General features: G+C 46.1%; 2 protein-coding genes across 4 annotated transcripts; both read left to right on the forward strand.

Annotated features, from left to right (window-relative positions):
- Positions 1–9: 9 nt before the first annotated feature.
- Positions 10–8,656, forward strand: LOC104916553 (sulfotransferase 2B1-like). 3 transcript variants are annotated; one of them, XM_085214768.1, is made up of 7 exons: positions 10–156; positions 2,711–2,885; positions 3,212–3,420; positions 3,837–3,963; positions 4,521–4,615; positions 4,699–4,879; positions 5,108–8,656. In XM_085214768.1, exons 2-7 carry the CDS (start codon positions 2,750–2,752, stop codon positions 5,248–5,250), a joined length of 891 nt encoding a protein of 296 aa, XP_085070894.1. In that variant the 5' UTR covers positions 10–156; positions 2,711–2,749; the 3' UTR covers positions 5,251–8,656. The 3 variants fall into 3 exon arrangements, with proteins under 3 accessions (XP_085070894.1, XP_085070895.1, XP_085070893.1); XM_085214769.1 differs by lacking the exon at positions 10–156 and adding an exon at positions 1,928–2,031; XM_085214767.1 differs by lacking the exon at positions 10–156 and adding an exon at positions 2,257–2,436.
- A 2,649-nt stretch (positions 8,657–11,305) lies between these two features.
- LOC100538505 (scavenger receptor cysteine-rich domain-containing group B protein-like) lies at positions 11,306–18,094 on the forward strand. Its single transcript, XM_010707156.4, has 7 exons — positions 11,306–11,422; positions 12,648–12,674; positions 13,967–14,293; positions 14,747–15,076; positions 15,404–15,733; positions 16,253–16,582; positions 17,810–18,094. Exons 1-7 carry the CDS (start codon positions 11,353–11,355, stop codon positions 17,842–17,844), a joined length of 1,449 nt encoding a protein of 482 aa, XP_010705458.2. The 5' UTR covers positions 11,306–11,352; the 3' UTR covers positions 17,845–18,094.
- Positions 18,095–18,299: the final 205 nt, after the last annotated feature.

The following is an 18,299-nucleotide window of genomic DNA, read 5'->3' on the forward strand; positions in this document are numbered from 1 at the left end:
TCTAAAAGCATTGTGTTCCCTAGTAGATGAGTTTTCCTCTCACTATGTAACACAGCCTTCAATGCTGGAGCCAAAATACATCAAGATAACAAGGGATAATACTTCATAACAGCACTGCTGTTGCATTTCCTGGGGAGAAACTCCTGAAGTTTTGAGGTAAGGATGAATCCAAGACATTTCAGAGGAGATGAGAAGCAGAAAATCCATGCAATAATCATGCAGATGTGCTGGTAAGGTGTTGCACAGGGGATGTGTGCTTGTTTCAAGATACCTTGCTTCACACACATGGATGTCCAACTTTTGGCTTGCCTGGGCCACACTGGGTGAAGAGGAATTGTCTTGGGCTGCATATATATGAGTTGCTCTGAAAGTAATGCTTCTTACCTATATTTACATGGAAATGACCACTAGTACAAGAATCATAATAGCACTATTTGTCAAGTTCTCAGCTACGAATCACTATTTTTCAATACAGTCACCACCATTAGCTGTGTATTTTGACAAGCTATGGACAAGAGCCTGCATGCCACGCTCATAAAAATCTGCACAAGCAGATGTGACTGCTGTCACTGTCGTCACTGCTGAAATGCCTTATGGTGAAAACCACCACTGCCTCTCTGTGCTCACATCCACTAATTGGCCTCCATAAATGTTCAGCAAGTGTTAAAGAATACCAATGGGTGCCTTTTTGTTCCACATGGAGGAGCTGAATATCATCCCTTTGCTTCATACTCACTTCCATGTCAGACACCATTTTGTCAGAGTGCCCTTCTGCTGCCATCTATCACACAGCAACAATATTTAACAGAATATTGGTGGGAAAGTTCTGTCTCTGCAGCCATCCCACCAACATCTGCCTTTGGCATCGTGCTCCAAAACGTTAAATCAAGAGGCTTTGCTTTTGGAGCCGTCCTCATGAAATATAGAATATATATAACGTATATAAGTAACAAAACATTTCAATTTTTAGTATTTTTATTAAGATAAAAAAAAGAGTAACAAAAACATGAAATTAGTGGGATGTTTGACCTTGTGTTTCTGACGTATATCAGTCTGGCTCGATGGCAGTGGTTGCCATTCTCAGTGAGCTCTCACAATGCCCATCAGAGACTTTTGATGAAATTCTACTCTTCCTGTCCTTCATTCTTGACAGTAGATGCTCACAAATGTGCATATTGCCAAAAGTGATGGCATGAATAGGGTATGACTGTGAAGCAGGGAATTTTTTTCTCTTACAGCATTCTGGTTACCATAGTTTCTCTTCGGAGGTAGGACAGACAGATCTTCAGGTAAAGATGTGGAGTCTCCCTTGGACTGCAAGGCAAAAACAATTCTTTCTAATGTTTTGCAGCTTTCCTTGTAGCTTTTACTTTAGTTGAACTTGTTTCTCAACTCTAAGCAACAAAGGGGTTAAGTGGATTTATTACTCCCACTGTGCCTGTGGTTGGTTAACATTCCTCTGTGAAGTGTTTAAACATTTCTTAATCCCATTTTCTCCTGTTTGCTTTGAAAACAATACATGGTCAAAAGGGAAATCACTGTTTTAGTCGTTTGTCCGAAAAACCATCTCTCTTGTGCACTCAAATAAAATATTTACTACTTCTCAAAAATTTTTGACCTGCATTATGTGTTTTATTTACATTTTGACCTAATTAATCAGCACATTGAGTTACACAAAGTTGTCAAACTACTTTCTTTTTTTTTTTTTCTCCCCAAGGAAAAACTTACTGCATCCCTTCCATTTAGAAAATACTTTTAATTTAACGTATGACCACGTGGCTGCCTTTTTACAAGAAGTATTGCTTGCACTTTGCTTGCTTCTAATTAATGGCATTAAACAGCACTGTCTGTTTAATGGTCTGCAGGGAACATAAATTGCTGCATTGGGGGAAGAATTTCTTCTCTTCCTCTCCCTTTAATACCGTTCCAAAGGTTTCTCATTTGACAAAAGAGAAAGGACCTTCAGCTCATGAGAACAGGGAGACTCAAGTGCTTGTGGGCGTTTCTGAGCAGCTGTGGGATATATAAGTGGTAAGAAATACAGATGCTGCAGGAGGAAGCCATTAATGTTTTGGTTTTTTTTTTTAATATATATTTTTGAAGGAAAATGGAGAGTTCTATGGGCAAACATAAGGGGAACAGAAGAAAAGTGTGGCCTTGCAGCGGATTTGGGGCAGAGAACACATGGGACCAGCTCTGCTCACTGATTTACAGGAAAGGGGTGGCTGTTGGACTTTGGATCTCGTTAATCATTGCTCCAGAATGGAGCAACAAGGAAGCCATTCCCTTTCCCTTTTGATTGTCTCTCAGCTTCTGGAAGCAGAGCTGTATTTTGTGTAGAAAACCAAGAGCTTGGGGTTTCCAAGTGCCTCCTGTCTCCCTGGTTGTCCAGGCTCGTATTAAGATAGCTGCTATGCACCCATCCCAGCTGTGAGGGTAGGTAAACACATGGGGCAATAAGGGAGCGGGAGGAAAGATTGATCCCTTAACAGAGATTTAGCCTGAAGGCTCCTTAAATGCCCTAGGAACCAGTAGTCCTTCATCTGAATCCCCATAAGGAAGGATTGGAGAGTATCTGAGTGTGTCATCGTGTAACACAGAGCACTTCTGATGACTGGGAGATGGGATTGCTCCTCCTTGGGACTGGTCATGCAGGAAGAAATTTCCCAATTGGAATTCAGTGCTCTATCCCTTTCTCTCCCTGTTATAGGCCTGCAGAGTTGCAGCACCCAATTCCCATCCAAGCACGATGCCGGTGCACTACGTGACCTACAAAGGCATTAAATTCCCTCCTGCCTACAACTCCATGCACAGCTTGAGTTTTGCCCACAACGAGTTCCTGGTGCGGGACGACGACGTCTTCAACATCACCTACCCTAAATCTGGTACCACGGGGATGTCCAAGGGAGGACAGAGAGGCTGGGAGAGTTGTTCTGGCTAGGTCTCGTGGGGAGATGTATGGCAGAAAGTCTGTGGGGTTGTGGGAGCAGTTCAGCTGTTGTTCAGAAGGTGAATCTGCTCTTGTGATGGGAACAGGAATGGTTTGGGTGATAGCTATCTGTACGTATGTATTTAGAGCACAGTGGTTGTGCGTGGGCAAGGAGGCAGTTTCTTCCAGGTGAACAGGCTGATGGTGACATTGCTGCTGAGGTCCAGGCATCCTGAAGGCCCGGGCAAATCCCTTGCTCTGTATTTCTGTTGTACCTGGTAGGCACCGTGTGGATGACTGAGATCCTGAGCCTCATTCGCAGCCATGGCCACCCCAGCTGGAACCAAAGTGTCCTCAATTCTGACCGCATGCCTTGGTTCTCAACCCGCCTGGGTCTGGAGGCAGCCCTCAGCTACCCCTCACCTCGCCTGCTGACCTGCCACCTCCCCAGGCACATCTTCCCCAAGTCTTTCTCCCATTCCACTGCCAAGGTGGGATCATAGAATCCAGCATACATCCAACATATCTCCTGTATATGCCTTTGTGGGGTGGGTGTTCATGCAGTGCCTGCAGGGGAGCCTGGGAGGACCGTTGCCCATCATCTGGGAAACGTTAGAATGATGGGCCTTGGGTGAGGACCCTTGTAGGGCATCCTACACACCCTCTGAATGGAAATCTGCAAGCCTCCATCTCACATCTGCACCTTTGGATATTCCGGGGAACCTCCAGTGGCTCTAGGAGCCTACGTGTTCCTCAACCCTTGCCCAAGGTCTACATTATTGAATCTTGCACTGAATTGATCCACCTTTGGCAGACCCTTCCGTTCGCAGATCTACCCCAGTGCCGTTGCCTGCAATTTGTCTTTCCCTTCTCTGAGCATCTTACTCCTGTATGCCCTCTCCCCCAGGTTATCTACACCCTACGGGATCCTCGAGATGTTGTTGTCTCCTACTTCTACTTCTGCCAGATGTGCAACAGCTATGAGGACCCCGTGTCCTTTGAGCAGTTCTTGATGGACTTTCTCAGTGGAGAGTGTAAGTGTGGCCTGTGCTTGCTCGGGGCGTGGGGGGGTTCCCCATCACCTCCATCTCTACAGTCTTTTCCTGTGGTCCACTGATGATGCCTGTCAAATAGAGCTTCCTCTAAGAGAGAGGTGAAGTGCTCAGCAAGGCACAAAAAAGCACACAAATGTGATTTTTAATTTGCCTGCCTTCTACAGATTTCATTTTTCTCTTGGAAGTCTTGGACAGCAGACCTTTGAAAGCCATGACCCAGGCAGGACCCTGGCATCCTTCCATCCCCAACCCCTTTTTCACCATGGTCTTTGTCTGTTCCTGCTCCTGTGGAAGCAGCACTGTCTCAACAACATCTGTTTGAGCAAGGAAACATCAGCAGAAAGGTGGCTGGGGAAGACCCCATTGCTCATCTGCAATAGCTGAACCTCCCAGTCCCACCTGATTTCAGGATGCTGCTGCTCAGTTTTGCATCTTGTCTATCTTCTTCCTGCCTGATGAGGCCCCTCTTCTACCCTGCACACCTGATGCCACGCCATGATCACCCCAAAGACTTGCTGCCTTCTGTCTCCCCTCAGTGCCCCACGGCTCGTGGTTTGAACATGTCCGAGGCTGGATGGAGATGAAGGACAGGGAGAATTTCTTCTTCATCACCTACGAAGAGCTGAAACAGGTAGTGATCTTGGCTGACCCACCTGCTCCAAATGTGCTGATGTGTCACCCTGGGGGGTAACAGGCTTATTCTGTGTCCCTAAGGACCTGCAAGGCAGTGTGAGACGCCTCTGCCGTTTTCTGGGACAGAATTTGGATGAGGACGCTATCTCCTCAGTAGTCCAAAATGCCTCCTTCACGGCCATGCGGCAAAACCCTATGTGCAGCTCCATCTTGCTCCCTGCAGACATCATGGACCAGACCAAAGGCCAGTTCCTGAGGAAGGGTGAGTGGAGAGGGCCCCGTCGAAGCGCTGGGTTTTGGTGTCCCCATGGGAGCACTAGAGAGAATGAGGAGGACAGCAGCACAGGCACTTAGGTTTAAAGAACTGGGTCTGTGGGGATGGCTCTTCATTTTGGACAGCTCTTCAGTGTAGTAATTGCACTCAAAAACTGTGCAGGAAGGAGTATTGTACAGTGGTTTGTGCTCTGAAACAGAAATGTTCCTTCCTCAGGCGTCTGTGGGGACTGGAAGAACCATTTCTCAGTGGCACAGAGTGAGACCTTCAACAGAATCTACCAGGAGAAGATGAGGGGTTTGGACGTGGCCTTTCCTTGGGACAGAGACCAGGATCCAGACCTAACTGAGGCCATCTGAGTAATGAGTATCAGGCATCTGTTGGCAACTGGGGTAACGGTTGCTGTTGGATACAGGGAGTGGGATCCAGGAGTACAGATGGCTGCAACATGTTGGGAGGTACAGTTTGCTGCAAAGCCAACTGTGTGCTTTACCATGGGGATTTAACAGCTCAGCCTTGTCAGTGAATGGGAAAAATGTGCTGCAGAACAGGAACTACCTAAAGATCTCAGCCAAGTGCATCACAGACAGTCAGACTTGTAAAGACTTTTTAATGTCCAACACTAAAGAAGGACTTAGGGACATCAAAGAAGGGGAAGACCTTTTGTGCATTTTGGCTCAGACACGGTTCTGTGATCTGTGTATCTCCAAGCCCTCACAGAGCCTACAGGGAAACCCAGCTCTTTGCAAGTGCCAAAATACAGTTTGTAAAATACCCACAGCTTTACTTCCTGGACATCCAGCCAGAGTCGCTTGGGCATGACTCCAGCCTTGGCCAGACACCACCTGATCTATCCAGCCATAGAAAGTTATCTTATGGGCAGCGAGCAGCGCCTTCCATATTGGTAGGACTGGCATGTCCATGTCGTGCAATGTCATAGCTAGAAGGTGAAGTGACTTAAGAAAAGACTACTAACCCTGTTGTCAGTGCAGACTGACTTGCCTTTACGGTGCACCCATTCAGGCCAATCACGTTCTGCTTGATGATCGTCCATGTGGGAGCTTAGAAATAGAGAGAACGGACACGTGGCACAGCATTAGAAAATGCCTACAAAACCATGGTCAAAATTGTTGCCTCTTACATAAATTACAGTTCAGTGACCTAGTTCATGTGCTAATTGCCTTATTTATATATTTGCATCCGAGCTACGTGCGATGCATTCTACACCAAGCATGATAGTACTCTCCCACCACCCTGCTAATACTGGACTTTGGAGAAGCTGATTATCAAGCAGCCTGTGGAGCAGCAGGCCATGTTCATATCCCAGTTAAGCCCTGTGTGGTGTCTCCAGCATCATCCAGTGCACATATGGCAGCCACTTTGCCTTTGGAGATATTAAAGCATTAGATGGAGGCCAGGTGCGATGAGCTATGATGCATACAAAGGCCTTTTATTCAATACAAGATGACCAAAAGGTTTTGCTGGCTTCAGAAAAAAAAAAGTTTTAAGCATCTTGAAGTCCTTTTCCAGCAAGAGAAGAGCGTGTAGAAAATGCAGCAAATACAGGTGTTCCAGCTAAAGATTTACCTTCATGATTGCTCTTTCTCCACTTACCTCACTTCTAAATGTAGGGCCATCGTGAACATGCGGAAACTGAAATCTGTGCTCAGGGTAAATGTTAGGTGCTTTTATGGCCTCTGGAGGGAGAATGCAAGCAGAGCATGACTCACTTGTGTTGGGCTGTATCTCCTCAGATACATGGAGACCATCATTTGTATTTTATGTCCTGGCGTGTTCTCATCTCGGATTCACCACCTGCAGTTATAAATTTTGCCTGGCAATAATGCAGTGATGTCAGGTCCCAAACACAATCTCTTTATTAACTTGTTTCAGTTCTCACATCTAATCTTCATCCCATAGAAAACAGCCAGGACAGGCTTCGTAAGGTCCCATTATCTCCAATAGTTTGATCTGAAGAGCACAGCAAAACTATTGGCAGAATGTGGAGTGAAGAGCATCTCCAAAGCAAGCGCTGGGAAGAATGAGCATCGCGACCCAGGTGCTCTGTGTGATACTAATCCGCCAAAGTTTGGGTATAAGCTCTTTCCCACCTTGGCTGCACAAAGCCACACTCTTCCTGGCATATCCCAGCATATTTCAATTCCCCCCAGTTCTGATGGTGAAAGGAAAAAATGCCTGATTTTTTACATTAGGAATGATGATGATACTAAATCTGGATCCTCAGAACACGGTGATGATGTTATTAGAAGACAGCACGGACACTAATTATCTTTGCAGGAACTGATCACCTGGTTAAAGAAACAGGAGGTCTTTGTTGTCCCACGTTGATAACAGACCGACAGTGATGATGCTAAAGCAGCCAAAGTCACTGCTTCCCCTGGTGTGAAGGCACTGGACAAATCAAATGCATGGCTGCAGTAAAATCAAGACATTTAGCTTATTTTCATGGTTTCCTGAGGAGATGCATCAGAGCTGGGGTCTGATCCACCAGCTCCAGCACAGGGTCCTTTGTGGGATGCAGCATGGAGATCATGAGAGACAGTGGTCACACCTGTAAAGTCCCTCTGCCATTTGAACCCAACATAATGTCAGGCACAGAATAAAATAGAATAGATAAGTTGGAAGGGACCTACAAAGATGACTGGGTCCAACAGCCCAACCTCTTCACAATTAACTAAACACTGAAACACCCTGTTATGGGCATTATCCAAATGCTTCTCTCATAGTTTTGGCTGGGAGAGATATATATCCATTGTATGTACTATTTTTCCATAGACTCTTGTATAGAGCTCTATTTTGCAGTTTTGATGCAAATAGGGCTGATTCCTTACTGGTGTTTAAGCTGCTGCTGAGCTTATCCTTTCATCCAGCAAACTGGTATTCTAATCATACAAGGAGATCAGGTTAGTAAAACAGGACTTGCACTCGATGAACCTATGCTGGCTATGACTGACAAAGGAAATCTTCTTCAACAGCAGCCAAAACAATCTTCTCCATTACTTTTCCAAGGACTGAGGTTAGATGGACAGGTCTGTAGTTTCCCAGATCTTCCCTCATGCCACATTCCCACTTTGCCTTTAGTGGGTTGTTGAGATGAATCCATTTATAACATCTGCTGATTCCTTTGGAACTCTGAAGTGAATCTCAGCAAGCTCCATGGGCTTATGACCATAAGGACCCTTACAATTTCAGTGTCCACAAAAAGAAAATGCTTGCTCTTTTAATCATGGACCTGAACATTACAGACCATTGTTTGTATTTAATACCCCAAATCCCACTAATACTATATTTGATACTATAAATAGAGACAAAAAAAGTATCCTTCAGAACAAGCAAATCAGGCCAAGGTTTCTAAGACACAGCATGACAGGATGGCATGTGGGATCAAAATCAGAGAGGCAAGGGTGCAAAATGAGATGAGTAGAGCAAAGGGTACAGCAGGTAACAACATTCTGTTGCAAAACCACATTTAGAAGATGGGAATGAGTAGGGAAAGAGTTTATCAGCAAAGCAGAGATGTCGGGAAGATAGTGAAAGCGTGTACAAACTGTGCTGAACTGCTGAATCTTTTTCACTTTCAATTTTTGCTGAAATCCTTCTTATTATGACACAGCTAAAATAATGAAAGAGATGTTAGACAGGTTGAAATACTGTGCGTACGCTTAGGAAAGACAGGTATTTTGATGTGAATTTAAAATCACAGTCCTTTTCAAAATCACCATTAAATATTTGGGGAAATGGCAATGGTCATCCCTAACAGTGCTTGTGAGATGAGGAGGTGCCAGGTTCTGGTTGGTTTACCCTAGAGTATGTGTTTAGGAATGAGTGAATGAATGAATGAATGAATGAATGAATGAATGAATGAATGAATGAGAAAGAGAAAACGTGACCAAGAGAGGACAGAGGAAAGGGAAAGAGGGTGGGAAGGAAGGATGGAACTGTAGATCATTTTAGAAGATTCAGTCTATATTCAATTCCTGGAAAATATTGAGCAGAAGGCTAGTGCTTCTGTTTGTAGTCACCCAAAAGGTAACATGTCATCAGCAAACATCAGTTTGTTGAATTTAGCTATCAAGTAAGCAATCATCTCTACAAATACAAAGCAGGAATTACTGGCCAATCTCTCACAGGCAGACAGAGGCTAAGGATCAGTATCAAAGCACAACTGAATCAATAAAATGTGGGGATTGTGAAAAAAACAAACTTCACCTGAAAAGTCTGTAACAAGAAGTCTCATTTATGTGTAAAATGTGTGACCCTCATCTTCTCGGCAGCTCTGAGACCTTTCCTGCACATCAGTGACTGGATGTAGGCATCAGCTTTCAGAAAGCTGTTTGCCAGCTGTTGTCCAGCAGTTGGCCTGCTTGAGACCAACCATTATGGAGGCAGAGCTCAGCTGCACTGAACTGGTTGTGATGATACACAGACTTGCTGTGAAATGCAATAAAAACATGAATGATGTGTTGTAAACAGTCCCTGGGTTGCACTCTCTAAGCAGAGCAGTACATCACGGACAAACTAATTCTTCAGCTTTTCCATCTAATGCACACTCTGGGTGAAATACATCTGTAGCTGTATTTTCTTCCTGAACAGACATCTCCAGTATGTGTTTCTGAATCCATAAAATGAATTCAGCCAGCTCTAAGGGGTGATAGATGATGTCTGCTGAGCATGCAAGGTGTCTAAATGCATTTTGCAGGCAAAAAGTTGGCACGAGGAAGATCCCACACACGATAGTAGAATCATCGTATCCCTCCAGCATCATGTCTCTACCTGGCCATGGGTGATCTATCCCCATAGGGGACCTGGGAGAGGAACCTCATGAGGTTGGGCAGAGAGGATCCTTATGATTTTCAGCATGGGCAAGGATGGAGTCCTCCAAAGGGGAAGGAATAACTGCACACAGCAGTACAGCATAGCAGATGATCTGATGATCTGCTGGAAAGAAGTTCTGCAGAGAAGGACCTGGGCATCCAGGAGGACCAGCAGTGTACCCTTGTGGCCAAGAAGGCCAATGGTAATCTGAGGTGCATTAAATTGAGTGTGACCAGCAGGCTGAGAGAAGTGATCCTCCCCCTCTACTCTGCCCTAGGGAGGCCCCATCCAGAATGCTGTGTCTGGCTCTGGGCTCCTCAGTTCAAGGGAAACTGGGAACTACTGCAGAGAGTCCAGCAATGGGCCACAGTAATGAGTGGAGGCTGGGGCATTTTCCCTAGGGGGAGGGCTGAGTGCCCTGGGACTGTTCAGCCTGGAGAAGAGAAGACTGAGAGGGAATCTTATCAACATTAATTAATAGCTAAAAGGGGTCAAATCACTTGAGTGGATGGGGCCAGACACTTTTGGTCATACCCAGATACATGACAAGGACAATGGGTACAAACTGGATCCCAGGAATTTCCATCTGAACATGAGGAAAAGTTTCTTTATTTGAGGTCACGGTGCACTAGAACAAGTTTCCCGGAGATGTTGAGGATCCTTCTTCTGTGGAGATATTCAAAACCAACCTCAACACTTTCATAGAATTGAAAGGGACCCCTTAAGGTCCTCTTGTCCAACTCCCCTGCGATGAACAGGGACATCTACAGCTCAGTCAGGTTGCTCAGAGCCTGGCCCAGCCTGATCTTGATTGTCTCCAGGGATGGGGCATCCACCACTTCCCTGGGCAATCTGTTCCAGTGCCTCATTGCCTTATCGTTAAAAATTTATTCTTGGCTTTATATCCAATTTGAATCTCCTCACTTTTAGTTTGAAACCATTTCTCCCTGTCCTGTCAAAGCACACCCTGCTAACGAGTCTGTTTCCTCTTGTGTGACATAGTCTTGGGAGCCCACATTAGCGAGGAGGTTGGACAAGATGATCTCCAGAGGTCCCTTCCAACCTCTATGATTCTTTTATTCTGTGGGAACCTGCTGCTTGCCTCTCCAGCATCCCCATGACCAGGAGAATGAACTGAACACTGAACACAGAGAAACAGTACCACAGAATTTCACGAACATTACCTTCCTCCTGGGACAAATATGAGAGAAAAAGCGGGAAAAAAGAAAAAACTCTTCTTAAAAGCTGCTGCTTGTTCCACCAGAAAATGGTTCTTTCATTTTTGAATTAGTGGCAAGACATGAATTTCACTTTCTCAGCTCTGCCTTGGCACTACTACTGTATTCCTGCCTGGAAGGTTACTCAAAAATTCTGTGTGCCTCCATCCCTGCCATTGATGGTCCAGAATGAGTTGAGCTGAGCTGAGAGGGCTTGTTTGCTCATCAGATTCCCGAAAAAGTCCTATTTCACAATCCTACAGCCTACGTGATGCTAATGGCACAAGATTCCTGGCAGAGGTTTGACTTCTGTTAATTGCTGTGCCAGCAGGAATGGAGGGAATTTTTGGGATGGAGGGGAGGAGCCAGGGCTGTGGGGAATTCTCAAATACCCCGTTACTTGGGTGCATGTCCTGCTTCCTCTCTGCAATGCTCTCTGTGACCAACATGAGGCTCATCCTCCTGCCATGTCTTTGGGGTAAGTGGAGTTCTTTTCTCTTTGCTTTTTGGACTGGCATACCTTTGCCAGTGGTCCTCCTCTTCCATTATTGCTTTGTTTCTGTAGCACAAAGCAAATGTGACGTTGCCAGGAAGTGAAATGCAGCCGGTGGTGTCTGCAGTGAGCTGAAACCTCCTTCTCTCGGCTAGATGCCTGCAATTAGTCATCCATCTCTGACAGCTCAGTGTGGATGCTCAGATCCCCGCTCTGGAATCTCAGACATCCACAGCTGGACAGTTGGGTGCTGCCCCTACCAGACACCTCAAGTGCCTCATTCAGCACCTGAGTCCCAACCCTTATGAGAAAACTGCCTCAGCTGGGTTCCCTGCCCTTGTTTCTGTTATGTAGATTCACAGCATTTGTAGGTTTCCACATGTCAGGGATGGGAGCAGAACTGGAAATCTTAATAATATCGGAAAGAAAGCCAAGTGGAAAAATGGACTATAATGCTCATGCCACTTGTGGTATCAGCAGTGCTGTCCTTGCCTGAGGCTTTTAATCATTGCTTGGGACCTTGCCAGACTGCCACATTTAGGAGCAGAAATTGCTGTTTGCACTGAGCCCTTCTTTGCTGCTGACCTCCCACAATGCGGACAAAGTTCCCTTCTCCTGACTTCCCAGGACAAATAGATCCTGGCAAGCTCTGCTCTCCCTTCCAGGGTTTGCTTTGGCATCTATCCAATCCCCAGATGAAGCAGTAACCACTTTGCACAGGTTTCCATCTCAAAGACACTTCTCTGCACGACCCTATGATTGTTAGTGTCCATGTTCCATTTCCCCAACCCTAGGATGGGAGGGATATTTGTCATTTCACTGGTTATTGCAGAAGCCTAGATAATTTAGCTGCCCGGAAGACAACTCAATCCCATTGGACAATGGACTATAGATGAATAGAATCTCAACTGCTCTTTTATACTATTTCCTCATTACTTGCCCAAATAATTTTTTCCCAGTGCACACATATTCACTGGTGTACACATTCATTCACATTTTCTTTCTTTATATGATCTCTCAATCACAAAAGTCACATGCACTGAGACAGGGAAAACCTTTGGCGGCAGGATTTGGGTGGCTGAGAACAATGTTGAGCTGTATTGGTGCTCTCAATAGCTCATCTGTTACCTTATATCTTGCTTTCCTGAATCTCCATGCTTCGTGAACCGATTGGACACGCACTAACATCCTGTATTTTTTTTTATTTCAGCTTCCCTTACAGGAGTCCTGCGGGCAGGTCAGTATTTGTATCAGTCAGTGGAATTGTGAGTGAGCATTCAGTTCTGTCATAAAATGTCACACAGAATGATGCTGTGCGTAATCAAGAGATTCAAGTGTCGTACTCAGATCAAAGAGAATTTGGTCCAAATCCTTTTACTGTGGACAATAATTTTGTCTCTGTTGAGCACATTCTCCTGATCAGCCAATTGAGAAGACCTGACTCCTCTACTTCCTCTCTATGAGGTGCAGATCTCTGGGTGAAAGGAACAGTAAAGAGTGAAATCACTGGTAAAACATTGACCGTTCAAGCAAAGTTAGAACAGAAGTTTCAATATCCTCAATACTGAAGTCTGATCTCAATCATATGAATATTTTCTCAACTCCTCCATGAATGAGGAAGAAGATGTTTCAGGTTTCAGACACTCATTCATGTTGGTCTGAGTTATTCCCCCCAGATCCATGCAAAGGGATAATGGTATCTAGAGATGCTCTGTATCTAGAGATAGAGATCATGGCAGACATCATGATTTGAGGATCAGCGACTGGGGGGCAAGTCTTGAGAGGTACTGAGTTGCCTCCTGGGTTCAGTTTTCTTTACTATGAGAGTGGTGAGATGCTGAAACAGAATGCCCAGAGAGGTTATGAATGCACCGTCCATCCCTGGAGGTGTTCAGGACCAGGTTGGATGGGGTCCTGGGCAGCTTGGGCTGGTGTTAAATGTGGAGGTTGGTGGCCTTGCATGTGGAAGGGGGGTTGAAGATTCGCAATCTTTAAGGTCCCTTCCAACCCGAGCCATTCTGTGATTCTGTAACAGGACCAAGACTGAGTAATTGAGCAGATCCTTTCCAGTCCTAGACACTGACCATATTCAGGTCAGTAATAGCTGTGTACCTGCAAGCTCTGCCTCTAATTGAGGAAATTCAACACTTCCCTTTGGGAAAGGGTGAAAAATTCTCAATTCTCTCCTCCCTGCTAGCAGCCCAGTGCCTTGTAGCAGCATCTAGCCTTAGTCCTGGGGAAGCTCACCCAATAAGAAGAACACTGGGGGAGTTTTGGGGTGGCTACATTTCACCCATTACAGCTGAAAATGAACCCTGTGATTTATTTTTCAAGATGGACTTCTGGTCATATAAACATGTGCAGCATTTGGCCATTCTCAAATCAAAACCATGTTTCAATCAAACTAAGATTTCATATGCTAGGTTTGGCAATAAACATCTTGGTTTGGAATTAAATAAAGGCTGTACGGGAGGGAAGAGCCCTCTTTCTCATTCCCTGCTTTCATCCTGGGACATCTTTTCTCTCCAGATGTAGTCAACAGCACACTTGATGTTCGCCTGGTGGATGGTCCAAACAGATGCTCTGGAAGAGTCGAGGTGCTTCACAATGATGTCTGGGGGACTGTTTGTGATGAAGGTTGGGATTTACGGGAGGCCAGGGTGGTGTGCAGACAGCTGGGCTGTGGAACAGCATTATCATCCCCCAAGAAGTCAAAATATGGAGAAGGGAAGGGCCAGATCTGGCTGAGTGGTTTGGACTGCAAAGGGACAGAAGGGTCCCTCTTCAAATGCAAGTCAAAGGCATGGGGAGAGAATGCCTGCAACCATGTGGAAGATGCCAGTGTGGAGTGCTCAGGTAACCTCCAGAACTCTTCTACTTTGTGTCCCTTCTGTCTTAAAGCTATGGGGCAATTTCTGAGCCATCCAATTAGGAGGTCAGGGATTCAGAGTGACTTTGTTGAGCTCTAGCATCCTATCACCTTGAGCCAGAGAAGCTGTATCACATGCCCTAGAGAGCTGGGATTGGAGACATTTGGTCTTCTCCCTCTTCTGAAAACCTCCATCCTGGTTTTATTTCTCCACAAACCTTTCTTCTTAGCCAGAAGGTAGGAGGGGAGCCTCTGTCACGTGTTAGGAATGAGCAGAAAGTTTTGGTGCACTGTGGGAGATTCTGCTTCCTCCAGGTGGTCGGGGGCACAGAGACTTCTCCAAAACTTCTCCCTGGCTTGTTTTGTTGTTTTTTGTTTGCTTGTTTGTTTTGATTTTGTTGTTGTTTGCTTACTCATTTACCTATTTATTCAATTTTTAGAAAAAGAAATACCTGATCCAGGGCCACTTCGTCTGGTGGGAGGCCCAAACCGATGTGCTGGAAGAGTTGAGGTTCTTCACGAAGAGCAGTGGGGCAGCGTGTGCCATGATGAATGGGATATCAATGATGCTCAAGTTGTGTGCAAGCAACTGGGTTGTGGGGATGCAGTGCTGGCCCCAATTGCAGCAAAGTTTGGGCGAGGAACTGACACCATCTGGCTGGATGATGTGAACTGCACAGGGTTGGAAGCATCTCTCTCTGAATGCCAGGCAAGGCCGTGGGGGGACCACAATTGTTACCATGGGGAAGATGCCAGTGCAATTTGTTCAGGTACTCTTTGCATTCTCCTTTTGCTAGCAGTGTTGGGATGTCTTTCCTATGAATGTGGGTACAATCTTGGACAGGAACAAGGGCTTACTACAAAGTGCTCCCCAACTGCTGGTGCTTTTGGTTTGGGATCCTTGCACCATAGAAGAGGGTTTCAATTCGGTAGGCTGTCTCCTCACTCTGGTGCTCTCTGTCATTTTTCTCCAACTCAAGCTAGAAGTTAAGGTGATCCATAAGCATGGGAGGGAGATGATATGCAGCAGGGGCATAAACACGCACATGCATAACCTTCTGCCTTCCTGAGCATGCCCTCTCTGGATTTGCCCACAGATTCAGGGATCACCATCTCCACTTCAGTTCGCCTGGTGGGAGGCCCAAACCGCTGCTCTGGGAGAGTTGAGGTGCTTCACAACGATGTCTGGGGGACCGTGTGTGATGACAACTGGGATTTACGGGAGGCCAAAGTGGTGTGCAAACAGCTGGGCTGTGGGACAGCCCTATCAGCCCTGCCGGAGTCAAAATATGGAGAAGGAAAAGGCCAAATCTGGCTGAGTGATGTGAACTGCACAGGGACAGAAGGATCTCTCACTGAGTGTGAAGCAAAGCCGTGGGGAGAGAATGTCTGCAATCATGTGGAAGATGCCAGTGTGGAGTGCTCAGGTAACCACCTCTGACCCCAACATTGCATGTGCTGAACAGTTGGATGGGCAGATCCCACCACACATCAGTTTGAAACGGGGTTCATCCCGAGCCCCTGTAGAAACAGCAGCACAGATCTGTGTATATCTGCTGGTGGAAATAGGGGCATGGCTGATGAACTCATCCCATCACTGACAGCTGGCCTTGTGATGCAGTGGTGACACATGGATGAGGCATTAAATCTTCTCCTACCTGAGACCATTGTGGTCCCTTGTCCCTCCTCTGTCCCGAAAGCTCAACAGTCTCCTCGAGTCAGTAGAGCCTGCAGCCATTCATGAATACCAGGAAAACCTCCTTCTGCCCTTTCTCCACAGTGTTTTTTCTGGGTTTTCTGCTATTTTATTCCCACGCCAGAAAAGCCCAGGTACTCTTAGAAGGAATCCCTTAGCATATCTCCACTGTGTTCGAACGCCTCTGCATGCTGTCCACAGGCAGTGAGGGAATGCTCCCTTAACCTTTACTTTCTCGGCATTTGTGCAGAGACAGATATTTCTGAGATTGGACCAGTTCGGCTTGTGGATGGCCCAAACAAATGCGCTGGAAGAGTTGAGGTTTTACACGAGAATCGTTGGGGTAGTGTGTGTGATGACTACTGGGACATGAAGGACGCCAAGGTGGTTTGCAAGCAGGTGGGCTGTGGGTCGCCACTGTCAGCCTTGGGAGGTGCTCGCTATGGCCGAGGGCCAGATGTCATCTGGCTGGATGATGTGAATTGCGAAGGGACAGAAGAAAGCATCTCTGACTGTAAGGCAAGGCCGTGGGGTGAACACGACTGCTATCACGGAGAGGACGCTTCTGTTTTCTGCACAGGTAGTTGTCCATTCCTCTGGCACTTGAACTGATGTGGGGACAGAGAGCAATAGTTTGGCAGAGCCAGCAGGCTAGAGTGCGGAGGACAAAAGGAGAATCCCAAGTGAATCATGGGAAGGCTCTCCTTCTCAGGATTGTGCTTTTGGAGTACAGCAGGGAGCCATAAGGAATAGGAAACATCTGGGTAAGATGGATGTATTGGACCAGCTGGCAACAGCAGAGCGCAAAGACAACCTGACCATGGGATGGGTCACAGAATCACAAACCACTGTTAACATAGGTTCCCTATATCAAATTGCACAGGAAAACATTCAGGCAGGTTTTGAACATCTCAGAGTCAGAGGAGACTCCAGAACTGGACACAGTGCTCCAGATGTGGCCTCCCCAGGGCAGAGTAGAAGAGGACAATCACCTCCCTCTGCCTGCTAGCCACACTCTTTCTAATGCACCCCAGGATACTATTGGACTTCCTGCAAGTCCAGGTCCTTCTCCACAGAGCTCCTTTCCAGCAGGTCATCCCCTAATCCGTATTGTTATTCTTCACCCCACCTCCTAGAGTTCAGGACTCCACACTTATCCTTATCAGTGCTCGTGATATTTCTTTCTATCCAATATTTCAGCCTTTCCAGGTGTCACTGAATGGCAGCACAGTCATCTGGTGCGTCAGCCACTCCTCCCAGCAAGGGAAGGCAGAACAGTTTCTGGGATAGGAGGCAATGACAAGCATCTCTGGAAAGTAGGAGAAAGACAGCTGGAACTTTGTTTGGGGAGAGATCTCCCTGTATCACCCATACTCAAGAAATATTTAAGTTGAATGCTCCAAAGCCTCTGTGACTCTAACTCCTCACTTCTAATGCTCTTTCTCCTAGGAGAGAATCTTAGACAGGCCCTACATGGGTGAAAGAAGGAGCCCTTCGTGGTCTTCAGCTAGTTGCTGGGCGTGTTTCTCAGACCCACACTGTGCTGTCAGAACCACATGGTGCCCTGGATCAAGCAGTGTGTTGTGCACTGGGTTGAGAGTCTACTCTTTATGCAGCCACATTCTGGCTCCCATAGTAACTTGTCCAAAGCTCTAGCATCCAGTTTCTTTGCCAATATCCACACATACATGGATATAATTTAAACCGTAGATCTTCTTGTAGGCAATGTCCGTATCACTTTTGCATGCAATTCTGGTGCAGAAGAATTCCTGAGAGATTTCACTTACCCTGTCCCCTTTCTTTGCAGTTAACAAGAATCTGGAGGAGACAGAAACATCGTGAACGCCACACTGTCCCCATCGGACTGTGCTCATCTTGTCACATGAGATGGGCCAGCAAAGTTCAGCTGAGAAGAATGGCAAAGATGTGACAGAAACTTTCATCTGCCACAATGGAACTCAGGGAATGACAAAACCATTCCCTCATCCTTTGAATGATCAGCAAGCTCAGTTGTAACTACACCGATGGAAAAGATGGCATTCCCACAAAAAGCAAATATCACAAAGTATCAATAAACTTCCCCTAAATCTGATGTTCTGTCTATCTCACATATTGCTTATGGACCCCAGGAGCACATATCTGGCAAGAATATTTCTCCAACATCATGAATACCAAGGTCATGGAAGTATCCATGCTGAGAAACATTTACTTCCGCTGAGATTCAGTCTTGTAAGGAAGCCATCCATAAAATCATTGGAAAGGGTATTGCACAGTGCAAGCTTAGTTTATAGGTTTGT

The sequence above is a fragment of the Meleagris gallopavo genome, chromosome 33 (genome assembly GCF_905368555.1).
Source record: "Meleagris gallopavo chromosome 33, MGAL_WU_HG_1.1, whole genome shotgun sequence".
Lineage (NCBI taxonomy): Eukaryota > Metazoa > Chordata > Aves > Galliformes > Phasianidae > Meleagris > Meleagris gallopavo.